Below are 25139 nucleotides of genomic sequence, written 5' to 3'. Positions count from 1 at the left end.
TAAACAGAGCAGGCTTGTAGAGCGTTAGAAGTTACCAAATCAGACTGTGATGAAGCCATCAGAAGAGAGTCCTGCTTACTCCAGCACCTCAAAGATTGCAGGAGTGTTACATGGCAAGAACATTTTGCAAGCAGTCAGATAATTTTATCCTTTGGACACTTAATAACAATAGGAATAATAATAATTTGCCTTGATTGACAGGTTGTAAGATGACAGAGCACAGATTTTCTCTCCCTATGCCTAAGCATAACTAAATTGCCTAAACAGGAGGTCTGACTCACTCTGTGCAAGCTACAGTTTCCAAATGGTCTGCATATGGACTTGCTGGAGAACAGCATACTCATGAAGTAGCCTTCCAGTAACAGAGGCAGATGTAACTCTTACTGGGGTCATACATCCAAAGGATGGATTTCTGTCACCAGTCTAGATCCCTCAAACATGAGACTATTGCTACCCCTGAGGGTTCTTACTTCCCGCCTTTGGCATCAATGTTCAGTCGAGAGTCATCCTCAATTGGTTCATAATTCTTGGACCAAACAAACTTAGAGTTTGGAGACATCTGATCACATTCAAAGTTCAAGGAAATTACTCCATTGTCATCTACATCAACCACCACTTCCTTGGTTCCTGGAAGAGCAGAACAAAACAACTCCGCTTTCTCAGAGAAGCCAGCAAACAAATTTATATAGATATCATCCACAGGGTGGATTAAACACATCTTTGCCATTTTCTCAGTTGGCACATAAATTGCTGCAAACATTGGCATCCTTGCTCTTTGATTCATAAGAAAAGTTCTTATTCTAATCCACAGATTAAAGAGCATCATAAATCAACTGATTTATTTGAGCAAGTCTAAGCACACATTAGAGTTATGTTATTTGCTCTGTAAAAACCTGAAGGGGAAAAAAAAAAGCAAGCCTCTAAATCCATGTTTGAAATATTAAATAGCAATATTTTCCATGGTAAGGAGTAGTCAGAGCTTTCATTATGCAGCATGAATTTCTTATTCCCTAACAAGATAAGAGCTCTAAAGGGAATACTGTGTGCAAATGTGGGTGTTTGAAGAGGTGCAAGAGGACACCATCGAATTGCCCCAGCAGTGCACACTTGTGCAACTGAGGCACATTTTCAGTGACACTGGCGTCACTCTGGGAGGTTGGTTTAATTGCTGTGCTTGGCATCCAGCCCTGCCGCTGTCTGCAGCATTCATCCTGGGCCCACAAAGGGAGTGAATATTTGCAATTAGCTGCTTAAGTCGCCCACCCTGTTTTGCCAGTACCTACAGTCCTTGAGCTGGATAAGGTGACCCAGTTTGTCCTTTGAAAGACCCTGAGGTGAATCCCAGATCAGAAACCTGGAGGCCCCTCTATCCTGCCCCTCGCACCCCAGTAGAGCTGAGGGAATTTCATCTGGGATTTGGGCGGCAAAACGAGCTCGTCGTCTGTGGCGTGAACTTTCATTTCAACAACTTGTCTGAGAGTGTCAGGGTGAGCGTGTGCACTGAGAGGTGCTGGAGAACATCCAGCCTCCTTTTCTGAACAGCTCTGAGCTGGATCTCGCATCTGAATAGGGCACTCGTGTTATATTACTTAGCTTAAGACAATTCTGAGCTGCCCAGAATGCTAATGACACACTTTCTCCACAAAGTATTGTACCTTAAAGACAAGAGCCTTATTCCTGACATTGAGATTAAATGCTCTATTTTCAGCATAATTCTTAATAAGCCTCAAGCATACAAGGAGATTTCTGTGTTTCATCATCCTAATACTATGCACGTCCTTCCCAGCACTGTGAGTAGCTCCTGTAATGACAATTTGTGTACATGCAGTTTTCTTAGTCTTTATAATTTGCCATAACCATTTAATGAAAAATGAAACTGATATTCCCATTTTGGTGCTTGTTATTTACCAGCTCTCACAGTAATGAAGCACATAAGCACCAATATATGATAAATGAAGTATAAGGTCTACAAATATTTTACTAGGCAGCAACATATTTGCAAGTTTTTTATAATTGAATTTATTATATGCAAATTCATCACAACATTTCATTAGTGTTTAGTTTCTTGTAGATCATTAGCACATGAATCTTTTGATGGCAGTTTATGCAATGTGCAAAGAATTACAGCCAGAAGGTTCATTTTAAGGACAGAATCTTTTGTATTTGTTTTAAAGTATTCTCACTATGATAAAAATGCATAGCATTTATTTCCAGAAGTGATGATGGTGTTTACCTCTAATATTTATATGAGTAAAAAAAAACTTTTAAAATTACTGACCAGAGGTCTCCATCTATAGTACAAATGGGAACCAAAGAGGCTGCCATAGTAGTAGCAGTCAATTTCCCTCCTCCAAATAGCTTGGTGGTTTCAACGTATCATCCAGAGACTCTCTTAAAGTCATCATAAGAAATAAAATACTTAGATGTCATATCAAATCTCGATTTATCTGAGCTTTTTATTGCATTGAAAGGAAAGAAATAACATGAAGATAAAGCAGACATCTTCAAAACACTAGAGTTAATTGCATCATTTTGAATACAGCTAGTCAGAAAAGTTGAATGGGACAGGGTTTCATTAATTTCTGAGATTCAAGCCCTTCTCAAGTGACTGATGCAGGATCAGAATCTAATTTTGGTTTGCACCAAGATGCACAAGGACTAAGGGCAGCAGTGGGGAAGAGTTGCAGTCTGTTCTTGGGTTTCCCCTGCTTCCTGTGAGATCTACACACACTGAAATGCTTTTGTCTAAAGACAAAGTTACACTTCAAAAGTAGCCTGGATTGGTATTTGTTTATATGGGCAGGTTTTTTAATTTAATTTTAGAAGATAACTGTAAAAAATAAATGTGGTTTTCAAACAAGAAAAGGTAGATGCAAAGTATCACATCATTATATTTACACATTCTTCTGGATAAAGACAATTGGTACCATTCGTATTAAAGCAAATATTTTCATTCAGGACATTATTTACTTACATTCTTTGATTAGAAAGTTCAGTTATCTTGCGATTTTACACATTTGGCAAAAGCAACATTCCAGCAGGAATTGTCTAGAGAGACCTGACAATATTTTGTCTCCATTGAAGATGGTAATAAAGGCAGCATTCATCGGGCAACACCAAAAGACTTGTGGTAATTTTTAAAAAATGGTATGATTGTTCTTGAGATTTGTGTGGTTTGAGTGAGAAAGGTGGAAGCCTGCCCAAGAGACTGCTTTCTGAAATATTTTTTTTATAATAAGCCTTTTGTCCTTTCTGAACACTTTTAAGAAGCTTGGCTTGGTGGATGCCATATCTGCAGATCTCAGCTCAAAATATGCGTCAAGTAGATTTGTACAAATAAAACATTTTCAGCTTCCCTGAGATTTCACTGGGCCAAACCCTGACTTTCCTGTGATCCCTCAGACATTACACCTATGAACCCAAGCCTCACTTGCAAAAAGGCCATGATCCTGAGATGAACCTCCTTCTCTAACAGTGAGGTCTGTAAACCAAATGTTCTGCTCCAGTTCATTGCCAAGTGGGCATGCGCCTCATTTGAGTGAACATTGAAAACACTGTGCAAATTTCTTTTGTCATGACGATCATCTTCACAAGAGTTTATGTTCTTTTATTTTTAATTGTAATGACATGACCAATCTTTTATTTAGTACACTTGAAGATTGTTCTCATAACAAGGTTTTATCAAAAGTCTGACAGATAGATATTAATCCTCAAAGAAAATGGATTAGTAAAGCCAGAAGTTTAGTACTAATACTGATTTGATTCTCCTTTTAGAAGTGTTTGCTGTATATTAGCTGTTTTCAAGAATAAGTTTCTAAGTTTTGCCTTACTCACTTTCAGGTATGGTATGGAAAGAGCTCTAGTGCTTCAGCGGCTTGCAGATCTGAACTTATGGCTACTGTGTTTTTGAAAGATCCTGGTCCCAAGCCCTTCTTACTCACACACTTACTCTATTTGTCCTCGTATCCCAATCTTACACCCTCTCAACTTACCATCTACTCCTTCCAGTCCCTTCTTCCCATCACAGCCTCACTAGCAGTTGCCCCAGACTTCCCAATCTGAGTTTTCCAGTTCTTTTACACCCCCAGTTTCAGACCTCCTTTTTTAGATTTTCTTGACTTATAGCCTCACTGAGAGCTAACTCAAGACTTCTTAGGATTTTTGTTACCCTGGTCATAAGGACCAGGCATTTATGAGAGCTGTGCCAGTGCTGCTGCAGGAATAGGAGGTATAAAAATGGACCTGGGAGTCAGAAACAGGGAAAGGATCTTGGGAAAATGCTCCTGAGGGAGCTGGGGTGGGAATGGGAACTGATGATTGCTGGTGATATCTGCTCAACACCTCACACTTAATACCATCCCAAATAAACCCTGACTATTTCTCCAGGCAGGAGCAGCTGTCAACCTGATTGCTACTCATGGTCCCTGTGCCTGGCTGCCCCAGGGCCCCATGCTGTCCTGCCTGCCCACTGCCTGCCTTTGTTCCTGTTCTTTTAGGGTTTTTAGAAACCTTCCCGCGTGGGATCAGGTATGAGAGTCTGCAGGTGGAGGAAGGGGACTTGTCAGAGGAAAAGAGGGTGTATGGTAGATCCAGGCTGGGTTGTACCCCTGTACCTTCTTAGATCATATTAACCTTATACTAGATTTGTTTAAAATATCTGGGAGTTTGTTTTTCCACCTTGTAGGACCCTCTGCTTCTAAAATAGTCTATAGATGAGTAAGCCACAAGCCCATGCTTGTGTTTTCTGTTAGGCACTTAGTGACAAAAAGGTGCTGACTCCAATCAAAGTCACCTATGTTACCTGTATAGCTAAATAAAACTCAGGGGGTTTCTGAAGTTCCAGGTATGGATATTCTGCCTCTGCACTCATTCCCATGTTTCTTGCTAGCATTATAGACACACTGGAGCCAGCCTTCAAAGATGACTCCAGAAAACAGTTGCACTTGAATGTGAGAAAGTGAGAAAGTGGTCTCCAGACTGACCTCATTATGTTTTTAAAGCCTTTATTTTAAAGGCCAAGGGAAAAAAGTAATTTCTTTTACCCTTTCCTCAGGCACATTATGTAAGTTAAAGAAAGGAGAATGATAAAGCATAAAGAACTGGTTTACTGCAGAAAGGGCAAAATCTACATCTGTAGCATTTTTTGTTTGAGCTGATCTTAGTGGGTCCTCTGTTTATGCATCTATCTATAGATATATGCAAATCTTACAACTTTGTTGTATTTTTATATTCCTGAACCTGTAGTTATGGTAAGAAAATCTATTCTGACCTTAATATATACCAGGCAAGAAAGTAAGATACGACCCTCAACTCATTTCCTGCTTAGTGAAACGTTTGACTTGAGAGGGGTCAGCCTGTTCACATGCAGCCTGTATGTAAACACATCGCACAAACAGGAACCTGTTTAAATATGATGAAATAGAGGAAGTATTTCTAACAAACCTGGTCGTGTTTCAGCTACGACAGGATCTGTGACATTTGATGGTTTCCCAACACCAGCCTGGTTTGTTGCTCGCACACGAAACACGTAGCTCACACCTTGTTTTAGGCCACCTATCTGGAGGAACCAAATATACATACACGATGTGTTACAAAACACTGATTTTAACGTCACACTTATTATAGGTCAGTCTGGATACTTGATGATTATATTTCCTTACTTTTTTCATTTTGCTTCTTTTCCAGTTGACAAATATTTCTTCCTCTTTTTTTTTCAATTCCAGAGTGACATGAGTAATCTGTATGGCTTGCACCTTCCTTGTATGCATAGCTAACATTTATACAGCGTCATTACTGTCATTGATTTCTTTGCAAAAGGAACACTGTTATTGGAACAGGATGTTTTTAACTCATGTACATTGACCTCTGAAACATCATAGTCTTTTACTGCAGGTAAATTCTGGCTTTTAAAAATGAAATTATCAGGGTAATAAGTGCAAGCCACACCTATTTAGAAACAGGAGGGCATTTAATTGTACAGATTTAATTGTAGTGACTTGAGGAATCATATTGACATTATAATACCTGCAAATACTCCTTTAAGACATATATGAAAGGATCACACCTTAAAGTGAGTTGTCTTTCAAATATTCTGAAAAGCATAAAAATAGCAAACCTACTTCAGATGTATCTCTAGAACTGAGATACTGCTGATCCCTTATTTAAAGGTCATTCCACAAAACTATGTAGCAAAATAGTGCAAAAAGCTTGGGTTTAACTTGCTGTGAAATGTGAGGAGAAGGTACTTTGTATTAGAAAGAATCACCTGCCACATTATCACAACATCTGGTTTTGTGTCATCTATTTTTGCATAGTAATACCTATCTTGCCCTTTGAGCCAGAAAATGCTAGGGATGCCTTCTGTGTTACAAGAATGGTATTTGGTTTTAGCAGTGCTTTCTTTTATTTTTAGGCTTGTCATACCAGATTGTCTTCTGAGTTACTGTCTTGTCTGACTATACAGGCATTACATGCATGTATCCTTGGCACAACACAGCCTACTAAATATTTCATTAAATGGAACCATGATCAGCACAGGATGATGCTATTGAGGGCTGACTTCCTCAGCTGTTATACCAGTATCTGAATCTTAAGCTATTTACCTTCAAGAATTTCTTCTGAAGTGGCTTCTCATTGACACTTCTCCAGCGTTCCTCCTTTGCTTCGGTTTCCTTCATATCAACATAATAACCAGCTATGGGACTACGACCAGTATAAACTGGTTCCTTCCACAGTAAAACCAACGAGTCCTTCCTAACTTCTGTGCATGTGACATCGTGGGGTGGCCCTGAAAGATAACAGTAAAAGTTGGAGTTGTGGTATCAAAATAAATCCCAAAGGGGCCAATGCATAAGACCAGAAACCAAAACCAGACACCATGTTGTACACCCAGAGCTGACCTAACACATGCCGCTCCTCTGTATCATATCTAAACCCAATATAGATACAACCCATGCCTATTAAAAAGACTAACCCCCAAACCAATCCGATTTGTTGAGATTTGTATCTTGATCAAATATTCATGAACAAACAAAAATGACAAATAATCTCCAAACTCAGGAAAATAAGTTAATTATTAAGCTAATGTACTGCTTCACGGACTGCTCTAAAGTCCACTGAAGTCAATAGAGGTTGTTTTCATCCATTTCAATGAGTGTGAAAAGGCCAGTGATCTGGCCTTGAAGTGATACATTTAGACAAGGGTTACAGGACCTCATTCTTCTCTGCCTTGTACCTTAGACAGGTATTTATGTCTACCATTTAAACTAGCAAGCAAAGTGTCAGACCCAGTACAGGAACCGAGCATGAAAGATAAAGAAAATACAAGCTGCTTGTAAAATGCTATTGATTAAATAGGGATTGTTTAATGCATCATTGTAAATGTACGAAATCAAAGTGATGGAGGTTCAAGCCTGGGTATGAACTTCAGTGACTGTTGACACCCCTGGAAACTGAAGGCATTGAGAACTTAGATAATCTGTCACAGAGTACCCCTGGAGTGGGAGTAACCTTCACCCCCCACCCCAGCTCCTACCAGGTACAGCAATGGTCCATTCTTCACATTTGAAGGGCTGGCTGGGTAGAGAGGGTGTCCCAACCCCAGCCAGGTTAGCAGCAGCCACCTGGAACTGGTACACCATGTTTTCCTTCAGGTTTTGAATCTGCAGAATCAGTAAAATGGTACTTATTAATTTTGGATTAAGGCTTTAGAAGAAAGTCAGAATGACAACTATTGAACGCATGACCATGCTTTTAAGTGCCTGAAGAGATGAAAGCATTATCGACATCATATATAAGGTGGTAACTATCTTGGCTTTTCCTCTAATCTGTGGTGAAGCATACACGAGTCGTCTTAGCACGCTCAAATTGTAAACCACTTTTCCTATTGATAGACACTTTGGCAGTCAAGGAGGGAGCAGGGTATTGCTCAACAATCATATTAATCTGTCTCGTGATACAGAGCAAGTTCACTTAAGGCAAGAGTTGACCTCACATTGGGGTGAAATTCAGTCCTGGCATTGCTTTTCATTTGTAAAGCAGCTCAGCGAGGTTGTAACTAGCACTATCTCTAAATCAGGTCAAGAACTGATCACAAAACTGCAGCTGGCATGGAGCTGGTTCCAGCACCAGAAAGCACTGGGGTAGGTTCACCAGGCCCAGTAGAAATGCCATTTGTTGTGAGGGCATGACTTACAAAAAATCAGGCTATGTCTAGAGTAGTGGATTCACAGATGACAGTTGGTGCCAGACTAACAGATAAGTGTACAAATAATTTTGCAGAGAAGTTTAACAGAGCTAAATAAATTTATCATCACGGATATAAAACCCTCTGAACAGCAATCTGTACACTGAATCACAATTCATCCCAATTTGTCTTCAAGATCTGTTTTGGAAATATTGTCTGCACCCACAGCAATAACAGAAGTTAACCTCTTACCCTGTATGCCCTCTCACTAATGGCCTTAATGTTGGCCTCCATCCATTTCCCAGGAACTCCATCAACCACTTCACGATAGTTCACGTAGTAGCCGGTAATTTCAGTTCCACCAATGACTTTAGGTTGTTTCCATCCTAATACCATTGAGTCACGAACACTCTCAAGTACCATGATGTCATAAGGTGGAGAGGGAGCAGCTGTTTCAATGTGAATAACACATAGGAAGGAAGTAATATTTCAATAGTCAGACTGGCATTCAATCACCATATTCAGTGGCTCCCATCCTGCATTTCCTAATTGGGACAATATTTATGTGGTCAAGGGAAGTTTCTGGAGTTGGAATAAGAAATGCAGAATAAAAGCTTCCATAAACCAAATGAAGAAGTCCAAACTGGATAGGAATTAGTTTTCAGGATCATTTGTTTTTTAAGAAGCAAGCTGATATACAGTGAAAGAATGTGTTGCAATTGCAGCTCTGATGTAAGTGATCAGGACTCACTTTAAAACTGAAAAATGAGGAACTAAAATTGACATTACAGGAAAAATAAAAAAATTGGAGATGCAATGATGTGTTTTCTTTAGCTGAAAGCAAACCCTTTTTCACATATACAATATTTGTTCTAGTTTTTTTTTTAAATAGGCCCACATTCTTCTGGTCCAAGAATGGAATTGATCTGTTCTTTTTTTTTTCTTTTAAATTTATACATGTGCAAATTTTATCATTGCACCCATCACATGATCTTACCTTAATGGAGGGAAGCGTGATCATAGGCACTGTAGACTGACCAGAAATGGAACATGTCTGTTACTGGAACTTACATTTAAAAAATAGTGGCACAATCCTCTTAAATTTCTTTTTTAACAATACAGAAATAATTAACTTCATCCCAACCCATTTTCTTATAAAGTCTTTCTGTATCTAGTGAGGAAATGCTTGCCCACACCCAATATATCATGCACCAGTGAAAAGCCCTACTTGTGACCCTGAAGTCCTACTTTTGATAGAAATCCTACATCATATATGTTTCCTTTAGTCTTTAATGTTTTATATCAATGTCAGCTAGCTCCAGGTGCCTCTACTTTGTTTTCTGTTCAACACTTTGCACAAGCCTTTTGAGTCTCACTTCAGAGGCCTGGGGAAGAATTCAGTTCACTGGCCAGGTACCAGGACTTAAATGAAATTCAAGCCCCACATTTCTCGGGCACAGTGGGTGTTTAGGTGTTGACAACATAAAACATGATTTTGTGCATGTGCCGTCAACTTGATAGGTTTTTCTTGTTACATATTGCTGTCAGTCAGAGATACAACACAACATTCATTAGCACTGTCTCAGAGGATAAACTGTAGCTTAGGCATAAATCCACAAAGGATCTTCATATATCCTAATATAAGACAGATTTTCATCCTTACCATCATAATCAGATTTTGTTTCCTTCACACGTGCATAACCCAGAGACTAGGTAACAAGACTCCTAACAAATTACTGAAGTGATTTAGAAATAATACAGTATCTTGTATACATTAATATGTCATCAAACAAGCTATTAATGTTTCACTTTCAGTAACCACTAAGTTTGTAAAGTGGTCTCCAATACCATTACATGCATCATGATCTTAATGGAGAGTTGAGCATATAATTAATGGGTCTGAGGGAAGATGCATCACTGGAGAGAGCGTTCACCTGTGCCGTGGACAAGCAGAGGTTACAACCATCTGATGTGGATGTACCAAAGCAGTGAAATCTATTTATTTTATCAACTCTCACCTGTATCTTTCTTCTTTGTCACTTTTTCCAGTGTCAAAAGATCCCCATGTCGAGACTTACTTGCCTGCTTAGCAGCATCTTTTTGTGGTGCAGATGTTACAGTGTCCTTAACCATTTCTCTCATGCTATTGTCTCCTCTACTCCCCCGTTTGTCAGAGCTACAGGGTAGTGTGTCTCTATTAAATTTAGCATTGCATTTTAGCAAAGCATCTGTGTCAAAGATAGGCTGGGAGGACTCATGCATGCCTTCCCAGCTGGTAGTGCGGTCTGTTAGTCCACCAGCTTTACCACTCAGTTCAGGACACACACCATGAAGCAATCCTCCCCCTATAATTGCCAGAAAACAGCAAAGACATTTTGAATTAGAATACATTCTTTTTTCTTCATTTAGTCAACAGAATGAAGAAATGCGTACAGAGAACAATACAGCCCCAGTATGACAAATCACAGGTTTTACACACAAAATGTTAAGCCTGAATTCACAAAAATTTAAAATGCATAGAATACCTCTCAACCTGCTCACAAGTAATGGTCTTCTAATAATGTCTACTTTTCAGAGCAGAAGAAATATGGAAAGTTAATAGTAATCTTCATTGGCTACAATTATTTTAGTATTAGATCTTCCAAGCCATATTTCTGATCTTTTCAAGATGATCACACAAAATTGCCCTAGGCCACATCTCTCTGCTCTAAGGTTGTGAGGTATGCAGTTTTGATACATATGACAGTGAGGACGTTGCAGACATACAATTTATTCTAGCCCAATGATCTCATTAATCTTTATGGATTAGTTCAGGCAGTGGCAAACAGAAATAATCCATCAGCAAAGGGAGAACACACAGGGTTACAGAAGGTGTACAAAAGACACATTGCACTGATTATTAGGTTTAGGTATGGAAACAAACTTCTTAGGAACTGGCTGTATATAGGATGGTGTGCATTAGAGTTGATAAATACCACATTGCGGAATCAGAATGACATTCCATTTTCTGGGATACCTATGAAGTGAACTTGGCAGTGCTCTCTTACAGTGGTTGACAAGAAACACCTGAAGAAGACTGGATGGTGAAGGTGAACAGTCTACAAGAGTGCAGTGACTGTGAAACTATGGCTGTGAGACCACAGGATCTATGGATAAATTATTATTTGTGGACAGAGTTGTAAAACAAAACAATTAGTTACAAATAGTTGCTGAAAACATCTTCACTTGTTTAAAAAAAACCCCATATTTATCACTGAAAAGAGCAATGGAAAATAGCTTACCAATGGCTGCTTGCACTTCTATAGGCTCCGAATCCTGTGAAAATTCACTGAGCCCTGCTGCATTAACAGCTCTGACTCTGAAAATGTACTTCTCACCATTGATGAGCCCATGGCAAATGAATCTAAAACAAAACAGTGAAGGAATACTTAGAAAGTATTATGAAGGAAATAAAAATCTTGAGGGGGAAAAGAAAGCATTTCTTCCATCAAATTTATTCTGGTTTCTGAAAACTGAGGATAAAACATGACCCCAGTCACTTAAATGATGGTCAGAGAATGCAGAATGCCTCTAAACACCTCATTCGTGCAACAAAGATAATGTCTAAAACCATGTCTTTTTAGACATATCCTTTACCAGCACTCTTTCCTTCTTAAGACTACACAAGTTTTTCTGTTATCAGAGGGTCTACCTTACTTCTACCAGTATAGAAAATCCATACTTCCTAGTGGAAACAATGCAAAAGTCTGCAGAGATAAGGTCTATATTTGCTTGTGGGATATCTTCATGGCATAAGTAAAAGACACCTGTAGCACATGTTCCCATAATTCCTTTCCAATCATAAATGAAAAATTGCAGTGTTCAAAAAAATTACAGGGCATTGTACAAGATCTAAAAAAAAGTGTCCAATTTTTTATTTCACTTTCTTGCTTCTATACATGACACAAAGTCTAAGTCAGACTAACTCTTTTATTAGAATAGATTTTCTACTGGATTACCTGATGATCACATAAAAAACCTCATAGATTTTCTCTGGTGTCCACCCTGAAAACACAAAATTTCCCAGGACAGGAATAATTTATTTTGGAAAAATTGTATTTTGGAAATTTAAATATTTTGTTTAAAAGAACATTTATTTTTCAATAGACATTTTAAGTTTATTTAATTTCATGTTACTTTTGTTCTACCTCGAAATGTCATGTCTTGCACTACTAATGCTGACATCATGCAATGATGTATGAAGCAAATATAATGTGGAAAACAAAATGTATTTCAAAATCAAAATTTTATTTTGGGGAAAAAAAAAAAAAACTGAATCAAAATTTTCAGAGCACCATTTTCCCTACCTGTTCTACCAGACTTTTCCAAATCATTTGCTTTCACCGGGACGTGTGCAGAAAACAAATTTCAAAAGATCAAAATATACTGCATAATGCAAACTATGAGCTACAGCTAATGCTTTGAGATTGACTCAACCAAAAAAGCCAGGAGTTAACAGACAGCCTGTGCCTGACTGCATCATACATTATATCGCATTGACTAAAAATGCAGTGATAGGAGCCTAAGCAGTGTACTTACATCACAATATATAGTAACGCAGAACAATGTTTTTATTTCTATAGTGAATAAAGATCACATTTAATATTTTAAAATAAGCAAACAGCACAAAACTTCACCAGCACTTGATGTAACCACAATATAAATCATAGAAATATATATGAAAGTATACAATATTGGCACATACAGCTGTTGCAATATAAATACACAAAATACTTAAAGGAAATTGTTGTGTTTGTTCAGGCAAGTGGGGTTTGAGGTGCTTTTGATAAACTAAGCATTTACAATGCCCTTCTAAACAACAAAGTTGGTCCAAGAGTGTTTAACAAAACCTCATTTACTGTAATGAGGTTTGTCATGGATAGCAATTACAAAGAGCATAATCAGTCACAGCAAGCAGGTACTGCTTCTGGATTGACATCAATCCACTTGAGATCAAGTCCTGCAATTACTCCTTTAGACTCTGAAGATTACATCCTTATTCAAACAAAACCAAATCTGATTTAGCTTACAAATTTTTAAATCTTGATTATTTTTCTGACTAGAGACTGAGCTTCATGTCGGTAAGAAATGTGAGTTTATACCCAATATTTAAGAGTGTCCAATAATATCTTGATAATTGCAAGTGAAAGAGCAGTTAGAGAGTAATATTGTTAGCATGATATAGTCCACATGTCCTCCTGACATTCTAGATGTTTAAAAAATGTTTACAGCAGTCTTCCAAAACAAAGGACTTTGCTTCCAAACATTATGCAGTTTAGTTTTCCACATTTATAACATCCACCATTGCTCGCTGGACTGCTTTTCATCAAACTGATAGTCTGTACAATAGCCAGAACTAGCAAGCTGCTTCTCTTTTCTTCACTAGCAATGTCCACATTTTCTCCCCCTTGACTAATTGTTTCTAATATAAGGTTGATTATAAATTCCTTTTGGACAAGACTCACAGTTTGAAATATGTTTTTATAACTTCTTGTGAACTTCACCAGCAAGAGTGATTCCAGCCTGCTGGCTATCATGGAACAATTAACTCTACTACCACTAATGGCTGGAAAGCACATATATCCAGTAAATCAAAAACTCATGACCATAATTTCCATGCTTTAAAATCCATTACCTTGTGCCTTTCACTGGATTGTTGTTGCATGGTTCCCAACGACCAGATCCAACTACACTTGACTCAATATAGTACCCAACCAGCTCTTTGGCATCTGGGGGCTCTGTCCAAGTGACAACAACTGAGGTATCTGTATTCCTAGTAGGCATAATCCGGCCAGGAGCTTTGGGAATATCTGTGGGAGAGAAACAAATAAATTAGTGACCAGACAGTCAAAATTTACAAATAAAGTATGACATTCTATTCTTGATTATATTAGCACGTTTAATACAGATTTAACTCTCAAAAAACTCTTCTGATTTAAATTAAGTAATCTGGCACAACAGGACAGAATCAGTAGGTTCAAGGCTTTGGTGGTGAGGTTCCTCACTTCTCCATTGCCAATGATTCAAGACATTTCCTTCAAATTAGATTTAGTTTATTCTCTTGTGCTGAACATCTGCACCAGAGATGGGATTTAGAGCTTTCTAAAAGGGAAAATATGTTAGGTGCATATTGAAGATTTTGTGCAGCCCACAGAATGTTGAAACCAGTGCCCTTGATAAATAGCAAAACGCATTTAAAGTGTTTTTTGAGAAGAGCTGTTTTACTGTTCTGAAAGAATGTAGTTCATGTGCATCAAACTGCTCTGAGAACTGAACCAATATGAAGTAAACAGAGACAATCTGGGAATTGGATTGAAATCTGCTTTGTTGTTTGGAAACAAATTGCTACTGTAGGTGTAGCTACTGATGCTTTACTGTGGTGAACATCTTGGCTTCTCTTCCAGTGGAAATAGTCTCTGCATTCAAGTAAGTATTAAATTTTTCACTTTTGTTTAATTTGGCAAACAAGGAAGGTTAAACTCTGATGATGTCTGGGCTTATATTCAATAAAGACTCTAAGTAAAACAAAACATTTTTGTACTTCCTTGAGTTTTCATTTTCTTTCACTATTTGCAGCCTTTGCAGTTCTTGGCATTGTTATTTGCAGCTTAATTCCCTTGGTTTGCATCTGTCATTTGACTATACATTAAAGGTTCAACAACAGAAACCAAAATTATTTTAGCTAAAGGCAATAAATCACCAACTACTTTTCATACTTGAATTATTTACTGGGCAGCTATCTGTCTTCAGACAAAACAATTACATCATAAACTGAAAAGATACCATGGAGGTAATTTAATACACATGACCACACATTTACCGAGTTTGTCGCCCACTACAGTGGCTTCAGTTGCTTCTGAAGGTTCACCAATTCCAGCTGAGTTGCAACAGCGAACTCGGAAGCAGTAGGATTTGCCTTCAGCCAAATCAAAAACTGCAAAGCGAGGAGACTTCACTGGGATCTCGGTGTTCACCCTTTGCCAGTCCTCTGTGCCAGCAACGCACTGCAGTCAAACCCAGAAACCGTATTTGGAACAGAAGTCTCGGAAAGTTGTGTGCCTAACCCGACAAGACTTTCTACCCAGACCACCAAATGCATGTCTGCTATGGAGAACAGGGAGTCACATTGCTTTTTTGTGCCTTTCCACAGAACGAGCATGTTTCAAAGCTTATGAATCTGCCAGATATCCACCTACTCCAGAAAACGTACATAAAAGCTTGCTGGTTTTAATATATCAGAGCTAAACTCCTCTCCACCACAAGGAACTGATGTTATTATTAACTGCATCCAGTTCTGGACCACTTTCAAAATAAGTTCTGCAGACATTCAACATCATCCAAAGAACAAAACTCTAACATTACCACATTGCTTCTAGATGTTCTTGTGTCACTCTTAATGTTTTTGGGGTGGCTTCCAGAATTAATAAGGATCTGACCTTCATTTTCCAGAAAAAAAAAACGGTGCAATTAATTTGTGAATTATTTTTATTTCTGGGGCTAGAAGCTCTACATGCCATGATCACTTATACCATTAATATTAGTGATTAATTTTTGCCTGTGATTTACATTAAGGATAATTTCAAGTAATGGTTCTGGTTTCTGAGGGATTTCAAATTCTCAGGAGAACATTATCTGTGACATTATCACTACGTGACATTAGTGCTCAGTACTCAGCATGCAATAGGTTATTAAAAAGCTTTCTTATATGGAAACTCAAAATTCATGTATTCATCCTCTCTAAGCCTGTTGCTAAGTGAAACTCATTTATTTAGACCAGATTTTGTAAGAGAGATGAAAAACACATAATGGGAAGATATTTATGTCTCCCTTGATGACACCTCTAGACTGATAGGGAAAAGCATTGATAAAAAAGTTTGTGAGCCATGAGATACAAGTAAAAAGGGTGATGGTGTGAAGAATTTTCTAGGCTAGCAGCCATGCAAAAACATCTCAGAAAAGCAGGACACTGAAATTAAAACTGATTCTGTTCTAGAAAAGAAATTTTGTCATCTTTGTTGAGTTGGTGAAGCAAATGGAAAGTTAATGTAGAGGATAAATATGAAAAGGCAGCTGGAGGAGAAAGTGCTGATGCCAAGAAACTCTTGCAGAATGCCTCCATTTAAAATGTTAACAATCTGTCCCACCAGACAAGTTTCATTTATACAAATTTTAATTTTTTATATATTTATGTATATATCTTTAAACATATAGTTTATATATATAAACATGTGACTTTGCTCTATGCTTTCTCGTTATAGAGGGAGTTCATCAGCCTGTCTACTCTAGAGTAGGTCAATGACACAATTCATAAAAGGTATTACATTGTGTGACACATTCTGCATCTACTTTCCTATTTCCCGTCTTTCTTCCTAATTTATCTTAATCTACAGTAACAGTTATCTTGATGAAGTTCTAGTCCTGGCCATAATTTGAAAGTCTCAGGTGAAAATGAAAGTTAACTAAAGTCCATAAGAGATACCAAAACAAATGTAAAATATTGCCATAATATGATTCTGGTTTTGTCCAATTTTACCTTTTCCACAAAGTACATGATACCCTCATGGCCCCGCTGTCCAGGGGGTTTCCAGCTGAGCACAACATAGTTCTTGGTGGCTTCAATAACTTGGAGGTCTGTAGGTGGACCAGGAACAACACCCTCTGAAGAAAAGAAGAACAGGAAAAGGAATTGGGATTTAGTTCCTTCATATTTGTATCAGAATTAGTGCCATAATTAAATATAGAAAAAGTATTAATATACCTTGGCGCCTGACATTTTTTTAAAACATAGAATTAAAAGTCTTCTAAATACTGGTTTTAAATGCCCTTCTTTTAACTCTAAGCATGTTTATTTGTTAGGTCCTGAATAATGAAACCTCACCTCCACAACCAAGTTGAGAGTTATTCAAGGTCGAGTGACTCTGAGAACAACAAATTTGGGTGCGTGCCAAAGTCCACTGAACTCCCTGGGAGTTTTCCTAATTACTCAACCAGCTTCACATTAGACTTTTGTAGGCAAAAGGGCTGTGTTTACCTGCAGGTTCTTCCTCTGTGACAATAATCTGGCCAGTCCAGGGAGCAGAAGGGTGACCTGAAACAAATATCAGAGGTATCATGGAAATGAACACTTCAGGAACTTTTGAAATAACAAGAAAACCGACTCTTCTGTGGTTCAAAACTAACATTTGCAAGATTCATGTGAGCTCCATTTTTGGTTACTGCTGTGACTGTTGCTCATGTAGCAAGCTAGTTACCCAAGCTAGTTGTAGGCTTACCAGCTTGAATATTGAGAGCATCTCAGCAATCAATATAACTAGAAAATTTAATCCACTGAAACATCTATTCCTTCCTGAAATGTCACTGAAGTCACCTAGGTGACAAGCAAAGGTATTTGGCTCACTCAGCTCATTGTTTTCAGAGAATTAACTTCAACTTTATTTTCCATACTCTATTCATTTGCTTTAACAGCTCACTCATAAAGGAACAGCCAAATTCCTGCGGGCTGCTCTTTGCCTCTTTTTAATCACTTTCCCTCACATTACCACCTTTCAAATCATGGGTCACAGTCACGAACAGAAACAGCTCAGCCTGACTCAACATATCCACTTGATATGATGTAGGAGGCTCTCTCAGTGCTTCTACGTTACCATATTATTGCAGTTATGCATCCAGCTACCAACCAGGCCAATGCACTTTCAGAGATGATTTTTGCAAATGCCGTTCTCCACCTCGCGTGCTCACCTTACTGATCTGTTTTGGAGATGAGAGCAGAGAGGGAGCAGGTGGGGAGAAAAGAGGATCATGAGGGATGAGAGGAGGAGATAAATGGGAATAGGCCACCAAGACCACACTTCATCTCCTGACACAGCTTCCATGCTCCCCATTGAGAAGAAGAGACCTCCCCCAGACTTCAGGTTTCACATGTCTGTCGGAACACAATGTTTCCTAACAGTGCGAAACCTCCTTCCTCCGGCCTTCTGGTTTTATTTTGAATGGGAACCTTGATCATCTGACAGCAGACTGTAGCTTTCAGCATTATATACAGTAAGACATACCAGCTGGGACTGTGGGAGCCCTGTAGCTTTGCATACAATACCCCTTCACATTGGACCATTTTAAATAGTAAAACTTCAGAAACAAGTAGAAATATTTGGAGTTCAGGCATATGATTTTGGCATATGGGTAGAGAGGTGGATTTGGAAGCAAAATGTCTGGGACGTTGCCAGGCCACAGGAGATATATCCTTGACTTGCCAAATGTTAACACTTTAAAGCAGAGAGCTTGGGATCTGTTGGGCTACCGTGGTATTATGCTGATGTTATTGCAAGACTTTGATTGTCACATGAACACAGAATCAGCCACCCTTGTCTGTGGCTCAGAGAGAAACTATTCACAGGATCTGTTCAGCTATTTTGTTGGCTGAACAAAAGCAAGTCTCTTTAGGCAATTAGCTCCCCTGTGCCTTTTCCCCACTTCCTCTAAGTTCAGAGCGTAGCACCGCAGCCAGCCAAAGCCATTTCAGCAGATAGAGCACTTTGTGCACAGAGCACAGAGATGATTTCTCTTGGCAAAGCTGTCTCCAAATATTTTGGTTTTGCATTGCTCCCTCTAGTGGGATTTCGAAGGTTTGTGAGTAGATAGTTACTTTTTTTTTTTTTTTTTTTTTTTTTTTTTAAAATGAGTTGTGACTTCTTAAACCTCTCAGGCAACCTGCAAAAAGCACATCTTACTTCTAAGCCTGGCTCTGTCAGCAGGATCCAGAGCAGCCACAGGCTCTGACACCCGGGACGGTAGGCTGATGCCAGCTTTATTCACAGCTCGGACTCGGAAAATGTAGGAACGGCCTTCAATCAGACCAGTGACAGGAAAACGAGCAAACTTCACAGGAGTCTCATTGCATTGGGTCCAGTGGGTGGTGCCAACCTCACACCTGAAAAATACAAAGAGCAAGAGCAGTGCTGGGAAGGGAAAAACACAAACTCGGGGCACCCACCCCCCTTTACAGCTTCACCATCTGTTCATGTTCATTGGCTAGTCCATACCAGTTTCCTGAGCAGCATTATATACTGGTGACACCAAAGCAGCTGCACCGAGGGGTCAGGGCTGAAATACCGTCTGGGCATGCACTAAATCCCTCGCAGCTGCACCCCTTCTTTCCTGAACTGAGGAAGGGACAGGAGCAGAACTCACTTTACTGTTTAAACCCTCCAAAGTATGCTTAGGGAGTGTCAGCTTTAGCATACTTCAAGGGACATGAAATGCATGCATCTTTTGCAGTTGCCAGAAGATGACTAGTTCATCTTTCATGCACTGTTCTCCACTGTACATCCCCCAAAATGATGAGCTTTATGGGGCGTGGAGACCTCCGTTGTGAGTTCTGTGACCAGCCCAACGCACAGATGGCTGTGAACAGAGATGAAGTCGGGGACTCAGCCAGACTCTGCTTTAAACACAGCTGGGGCTGCCAAGGGAGCCTGCAGTGCGTTACCGTGCCTACCCAGATTTCTTGGCACATGCGAGCATCTCTTTTCTGGGAATTGTTACTGTCTCTCTCAGTGCAGTTTTGTGGTTCTGGTTTCTGTTTGGGGTGAAGGATGCCCAAGCTTTGCCTCTAGCATTAGCACAGACTAGTCCTGCTGCCTCAGGCAACCTGCTCACTCTACAAGGCAGTTAGGGTGTCTAAATACCTTTGGTCGGATCGAATACTGGAGAGCCGTAACACAGCTTTGAATTTAGGAGCAAATGTAGAATTAAGGAGGTGAACATAAGAGAAAAAGCAAAATACCATTTGTCTTGAAGTTATTCTCAGTGCTGACATCCCTCAGTAGCCTAGTTTTAAAATGAGGTATTATTTTTAATAGTCTAGTCCTGTCTTTTGTTTAGGATTTTTCAATGAATGTTAAAGAGCTGTAGCTTAGACCTAGCACAGCACAGTTTCAGCAGCAGCTGACACTCAGAAGTTATGAAACCAGTAAAATTATATTTGAATTGAATGTACTGATGTTAGATTTGTTTCCCAAAGCAATACCCTCTTTTTACACATATATAATTTAGGTATATACAATGGCATAATATAGTGACATATTTGTTGGATATACATAATGTTTGGGGATTTTTTATATGCATCTGAATAAGCCCACAGTAACTCCATATTACTAATGATGTATTCTGTTACTGAAATTCAAACAAATATTACCAGCTCTGAAGATCATTGCAAGTCTCAAAATACTGACTGAATTTCTTAAATACCAAGCTTCTGGAATCCTGCCACTGTGTGACGCATTCAGGTTTCACATTTTTAAAAATTATTTCCAATTCTTATGGTTGCAGAGAAAAACACATAAGTGCGATCGGCATGAAGCTTGTGAATCTAAGAGATTGGGAAACAACAGCATGTAAAAGAAATCCAAGTTCCTTTGAGATAATATTTTGCTTTCTGGTATGTAGTAACTATTTGGAAAGAGGCTGGAGAGCACTGATACAGAAGGAGCCACAGCTGCCTGATGAACGAGCCGATCCTGTAAGCTACTAAACACTGCAAAGCCCAAGGCCCCTCAAGCCTCACAGGAAGCAGCGAGGGCTGAGCTATGCAGCATCTCACAGAATCCTTTCTATGTAGTTAGATGAAGCAGGACGTAATTATTTCCATGCAAGTTAGATCAGGCCCAGCCAATCTAAAACAAAAAAAGTTACTTTCTTCTGGCCAGCAACAAGAATGAAAATAAAAAATGACCATTTTATCTCATGCTTTTCAGTGTGCTTTTAGGTTTTTGAGTTAGAGTGAGCAGCAATACAAACTCTCCAGTCTGGCATGCCCACTGACCTGTCAATGAAATATCCAAGGATGGGGTTTCCTCCATCGACAGCAGGCTGCTTCCAGGAGACGATGACATAATCTTTGTTGGCATCTAAGCACTGCACATCCAGCGGTGCACCAGGAGCTCCAGGGATTTCAGCATCAGCATCTGTGAGGATGGAGACATACGTTTCCAAACGTGAACCGTAGTTCTTTCACAGTTACTAACCTCTAAGGACCAAACTCTGTTCCTACTGAGCCAAAAAAAGAAGTTCCACTACTGGCTTCAAAAAGTATCTGTTTTTATATTGCTAGTGTTTTTCTAGGTTTTGGGTTTCTCTTTGCCACATTTACAAATACTTAATAAGTTACAGCATACTGTAAATGTAGTTCACCTAAGCATTTTAAATAAAATTAGTAACATGCATTCTGGTTAGGTAGCTGCCAGAGCCATAGCTGAACTAAAAACTTGGCAGACTGTATATTTACCTGCTGTTCTACTTAGGAGAAGAGGCCTTACAGATCTTGCCTTACAGCCAGGCAATATCTCAATCAGAAGTATTCACCCATTGGATATACACCACTGAATTAAATATCTTATCTCCACACATAGTCCTTCATTGTTTGTTTTTGGTTAGCTATGAACTGCAAAGGTATCAAAACCTTTTGAAGTTTAATTATATTACACATACATTATCACTGTGGAATATAACCTTCATAAGGATGAGCATATTGTACCTTTCAAGTGTTTATCACAAATCTGTGACTGCTGGTGTCAAATGGTCTTGACTCCAGCATCCGCTTCAGGACATAGCTTATCTAAAGCTTTAAAAAGCAGAGCATGGTGCTGGGCACTGGGGAATTTTACTGTTTACACAGTCAGAGTATGATTTGTGAGATGGGGTAGTTTTCACGTAGAGCAAAATAACTTTTGCAGGAAGATTTTATGAAAGACTTTCAAAGTAAAGAGGTTTTTTCTCCGCAGAATAACACCAATTTGTACAATTACATGTAGCATTTTTCAAGCCTTGTTGTGAGCACTTCAAAAGAGGACCTGACTTAGACAAGGATGTATATACCTGGAGAAAAAAATATTTTGCTAATAAATATTATTCATACATTCCACCTAAACCCCAGAGTTCTTAAAAAGGTTTGAAGTTTCAAGGCATTACAGGATTTTGTATTACAGTAAGCCTTGTTTTTCATGCTTTTGGCTTTCAGGAAAAAATTACTTATAAGAGTCCTTAACATGCTTCATTAAGTAAAAGAGTACTCTTCAGAAAAAAAAAGAACACACTTTATACTGTGTCTTCTCTTATAGTCAGAGTAGCATCAAATGGAGCTTTTGAAGTTGCACCAAAGTTACTGAGTCCAGGTTCTAATTACAGCTAACTCAATGCATTTTTAAAAACAGTAACGTACAGAGTAGGCAATCCAGTTAACATAACAAAATAATACGAACATTAAGAGTCATAAAAATATGTCTTCAGTGATCTCTGTACAAAAAGTTTTAATTGCCCATATTTGCTGCCTGACGAAACATGAGACACCACAGTTTCTTTCCAAAACAGACTGGGAAATAGCTGGGACAGCCAGCGTTGCTGATCAGTCTCCAGGAGGCTAGGATTTCATCCCTGATGGCTTGCTGACAAATGCTGACCCGTAGCCATGGCAGAAGAGTCACACACACTCTCTAAGCCTGTCTAAAGACCTAATGCTATGAGCCTGATTAGTGCATTGCTCACTTCCATTGATACACAGGGATTTCTATGCATGACACAGAAAGACAACTGCATGTGCTTAAATGCCATAGCTAGCCATTTATAGCAAATTTGTCTACACTTTAGGAGGAGCAGTGAGGAATATACTAACCAACTGAGACTGTGGGGACCATTTAATTAGGAATGGAGAATATAATTAATCTAGTTTGAATTTGGCAAACACACTGATTCCTAGCAAGATGATTATCTCTGGTGAAAGGGGCGGTGGGTTCACAGTCAGGTCATACTTGCATTGCTAGAAGATGTAACAGGAATGAGGGTGATCATTTACTTATATGGCAGCACAATTTAAAACAAAGCAAGAAAGACAAGTCCTATTTCTTTTCACAGATGATCATTTCAGTAGACTCTTTCTTCAAGTGATGAAAACATCTGCTTCAGTCATATTTTCTGAGCGGGCTGTTATCTCACGCAGCTCTGCTGGACTTGGCAACACTGTGCCATTCTGGGCATGGTCTCAGAGCCAAGAATTTCCAGAGCCTTTTGAACTGGCATTACACACTTCAGCTGCTTTTAGCAGCTGGGACAGATATAGAATCAGCACACAACCTGATAGCCATGGTTCCTTTTAAAGAAATATTTCTCTAATAGAAATTCAAGGAAGTTTTTCATGGTACAAGCAAACAACACCCAGAGAAATGACATTTTAATTCTACACTTAGCTGTTTTATTTTAGAGAATCACGGAATGGTTGGGATTGGCATACAACTCCAGAGATTGCCTAGTCCAACCCTCAGCCCAAAGCAGGGTCAACTAGAGCTGGTTACCCAGGACCATGTCAAATCAGGTTTTGGATATCTCCAAGGATGGAGGCTCCACAGCCTGTCTGGGTAACCTGCTCCACTCTTCAACCACCCTTGCAGTAAAAAAAGTGTTTTCTTATGTTTAAATGAGCTTTCCTGTATTTTAATTTGTGTACATTGCCTCTTGTCCTGGCAGTGGGCACCACTGAAAAGAGCCTGGGTCTGTCTTCTTTACTCCCCTCCACCAAGTATTTAGACACGTGGATAAACTCCCCCTAAGCCCTCTCTTCTCTAGGCTGAACAGTCCCACCTCTCTCAGTCCTTCCTCATATGAGAGATGCTCAAAGCCCTTAATTACTTTCACAGCCCTTCACTGGACTCACTCCAGTGAGTCCATGTCTCTCTTGTACTGGGTAGCCTGGAACTGGATCCAGCACTCCAGATGAGTCTCACCAGTGCTGAGTACAGGGGAAGGACCACCTCCTCACCCTGCTGGCAGTGCTCTTCCTAGTGCAGCCCAGGATGCCACTGTCCTTTGTGACAAGGGCACACGTTCACCTTGGTGTCCACCAGCACCCCCAGGGTGTTTTCTGAAAAGTGGTTTTCCAGCCAGTCAGCCCCCAGCCTACACAGGTGCATGAAGTTATTCTTCCCCAGGTGCAGATCTTTGTGTTTCCCTTGCACTGTATTTTTTCCTGCATTGTGCATTAAGGAGAATCCCTCAAATGGTGCACAAAATCTTGATCAAAACAGTGCAGTTTAGCTAGCAGTGAGATGGTTATAAAAATACATTTTTAAGTTATTATGTAGATTTTTCCTATTCACAGGCTGAAATTGAGAAAGAGTATTGAAGTTACATCAATATCCTAAATTTCATCCTCAGAATGCCAATGAAGTTTAGAAGTCTTCTAGCACATGACACCAAAACATGAGCTATGCATTTTTCCAGAGATAACAACTGGAAGCTATATTGCTAGAATCTATTAATAGAAAATAACTATTCTCTTTTTATTGGGAAAAAAAGCACCTCAGATGTCTGAGACTGATTTTGCCAGCATGTTTTCCTCATTTCTGTAGTGAGTTTCATTCACAAGACAGTATCCTACCTCGAACAAAGACATAACCACTGTACTCTTCATAGTAGTCTCCCATCACCACTCGTAGAGTGTAAAGACCTTCATCCTCCTTGTTTGCATGAGTCAGTGTTAATGAAGCTCGCTCCCCACTCCAGTGCATCTGGACCCATTTGGATGGTGTAATAAGAACACCTAGAAATTAGATAATTTCATTATGAGAACTAGCTGGATCTACTGAGGAATAGATTATGAATACAAAGAATATATTGGAATAGATTGGACATACACGAGACCATTCTTATTATGCAACTTTCTGTTTTTGAACACAATCATAAATTACAGCTAATTCTGCTCTCATGCCAATTTTGTCTTCACTTTCAAAGTGTAACTTCAGAAAGCAACAGCTTTTATATCAGCTGCTGCACAAAACACTTGTGCAACTACTTAAGAACTGTGTTGGCATATAAATAAATATTAAAAGCTATGTGGTGTATGTAGATGGACCGCATAGATGTTGGAGCT

The 25139-nt window shown here is 39.1% G+C and overlaps 1 protein-coding gene across 5 annotated transcripts in view; it reads right to left on the bottom strand.

Moving 5' to 3' along the window:
- MYOM1 (myomesin 1) overlaps positions 1-25139 on the bottom strand; it is a 79005-nt gene that overhangs the window by 26769 nt on the left and 27097 nt on the right. For 2 of the 5 annotated variants that reach the window (XM_074878842.1, XM_074878853.1), the window contains exons 10-23: positions 24648-24809; positions 21045-21186; positions 18952-19151; positions 17256-17312; positions 16758-16882; positions 15045-15228; positions 13860-14034; positions 11467-11588; positions 10204-10530; positions 8438-8634; positions 7535-7661; positions 6603-6787; positions 5443-5557; positions 471-627 (exon numbers count right to left, since the gene is read on the bottom strand). In XM_074878842.1, the coding sequence (XP_074734943.1) occupies positions 471-627; positions 5443-5557; positions 6603-6787; positions 7535-7661; positions 8438-8634; positions 10204-10530; positions 11467-11588; positions 13860-14034; positions 15045-15228; positions 16758-16882; positions 17256-17312; positions 18952-19151; positions 21045-21186; positions 24648-24809 (2275 nt within the window). The remainder of the gene's footprint in view (positions 1-470; positions 628-5442; positions 5558-6602; positions 6788-7534; positions 7662-8437; positions 8635-10203; positions 10531-11466; positions 11589-13859; positions 14035-15044; positions 15229-16757; positions 16883-17255; positions 17313-18951; positions 19152-21044; positions 21187-24647; positions 24810-25139) is intronic. The other 3 variants (XM_074878868.1, XM_074878877.1, XM_074878860.1) reach the window with 2 other exon arrangements.

This window comes from Strix uralensis, chromosome 1, assembly GCF_047716275.1.
Source record: "Strix uralensis isolate ZFMK-TIS-50842 chromosome 1, bStrUra1, whole genome shotgun sequence".
NCBI classification, from domain to species: Eukaryota; Metazoa; Chordata; class Aves; order Strigiformes; family Strigidae; genus Strix; species Strix uralensis.
This window is presented reverse-complemented; position numbering and strand designations above follow the sequence as displayed.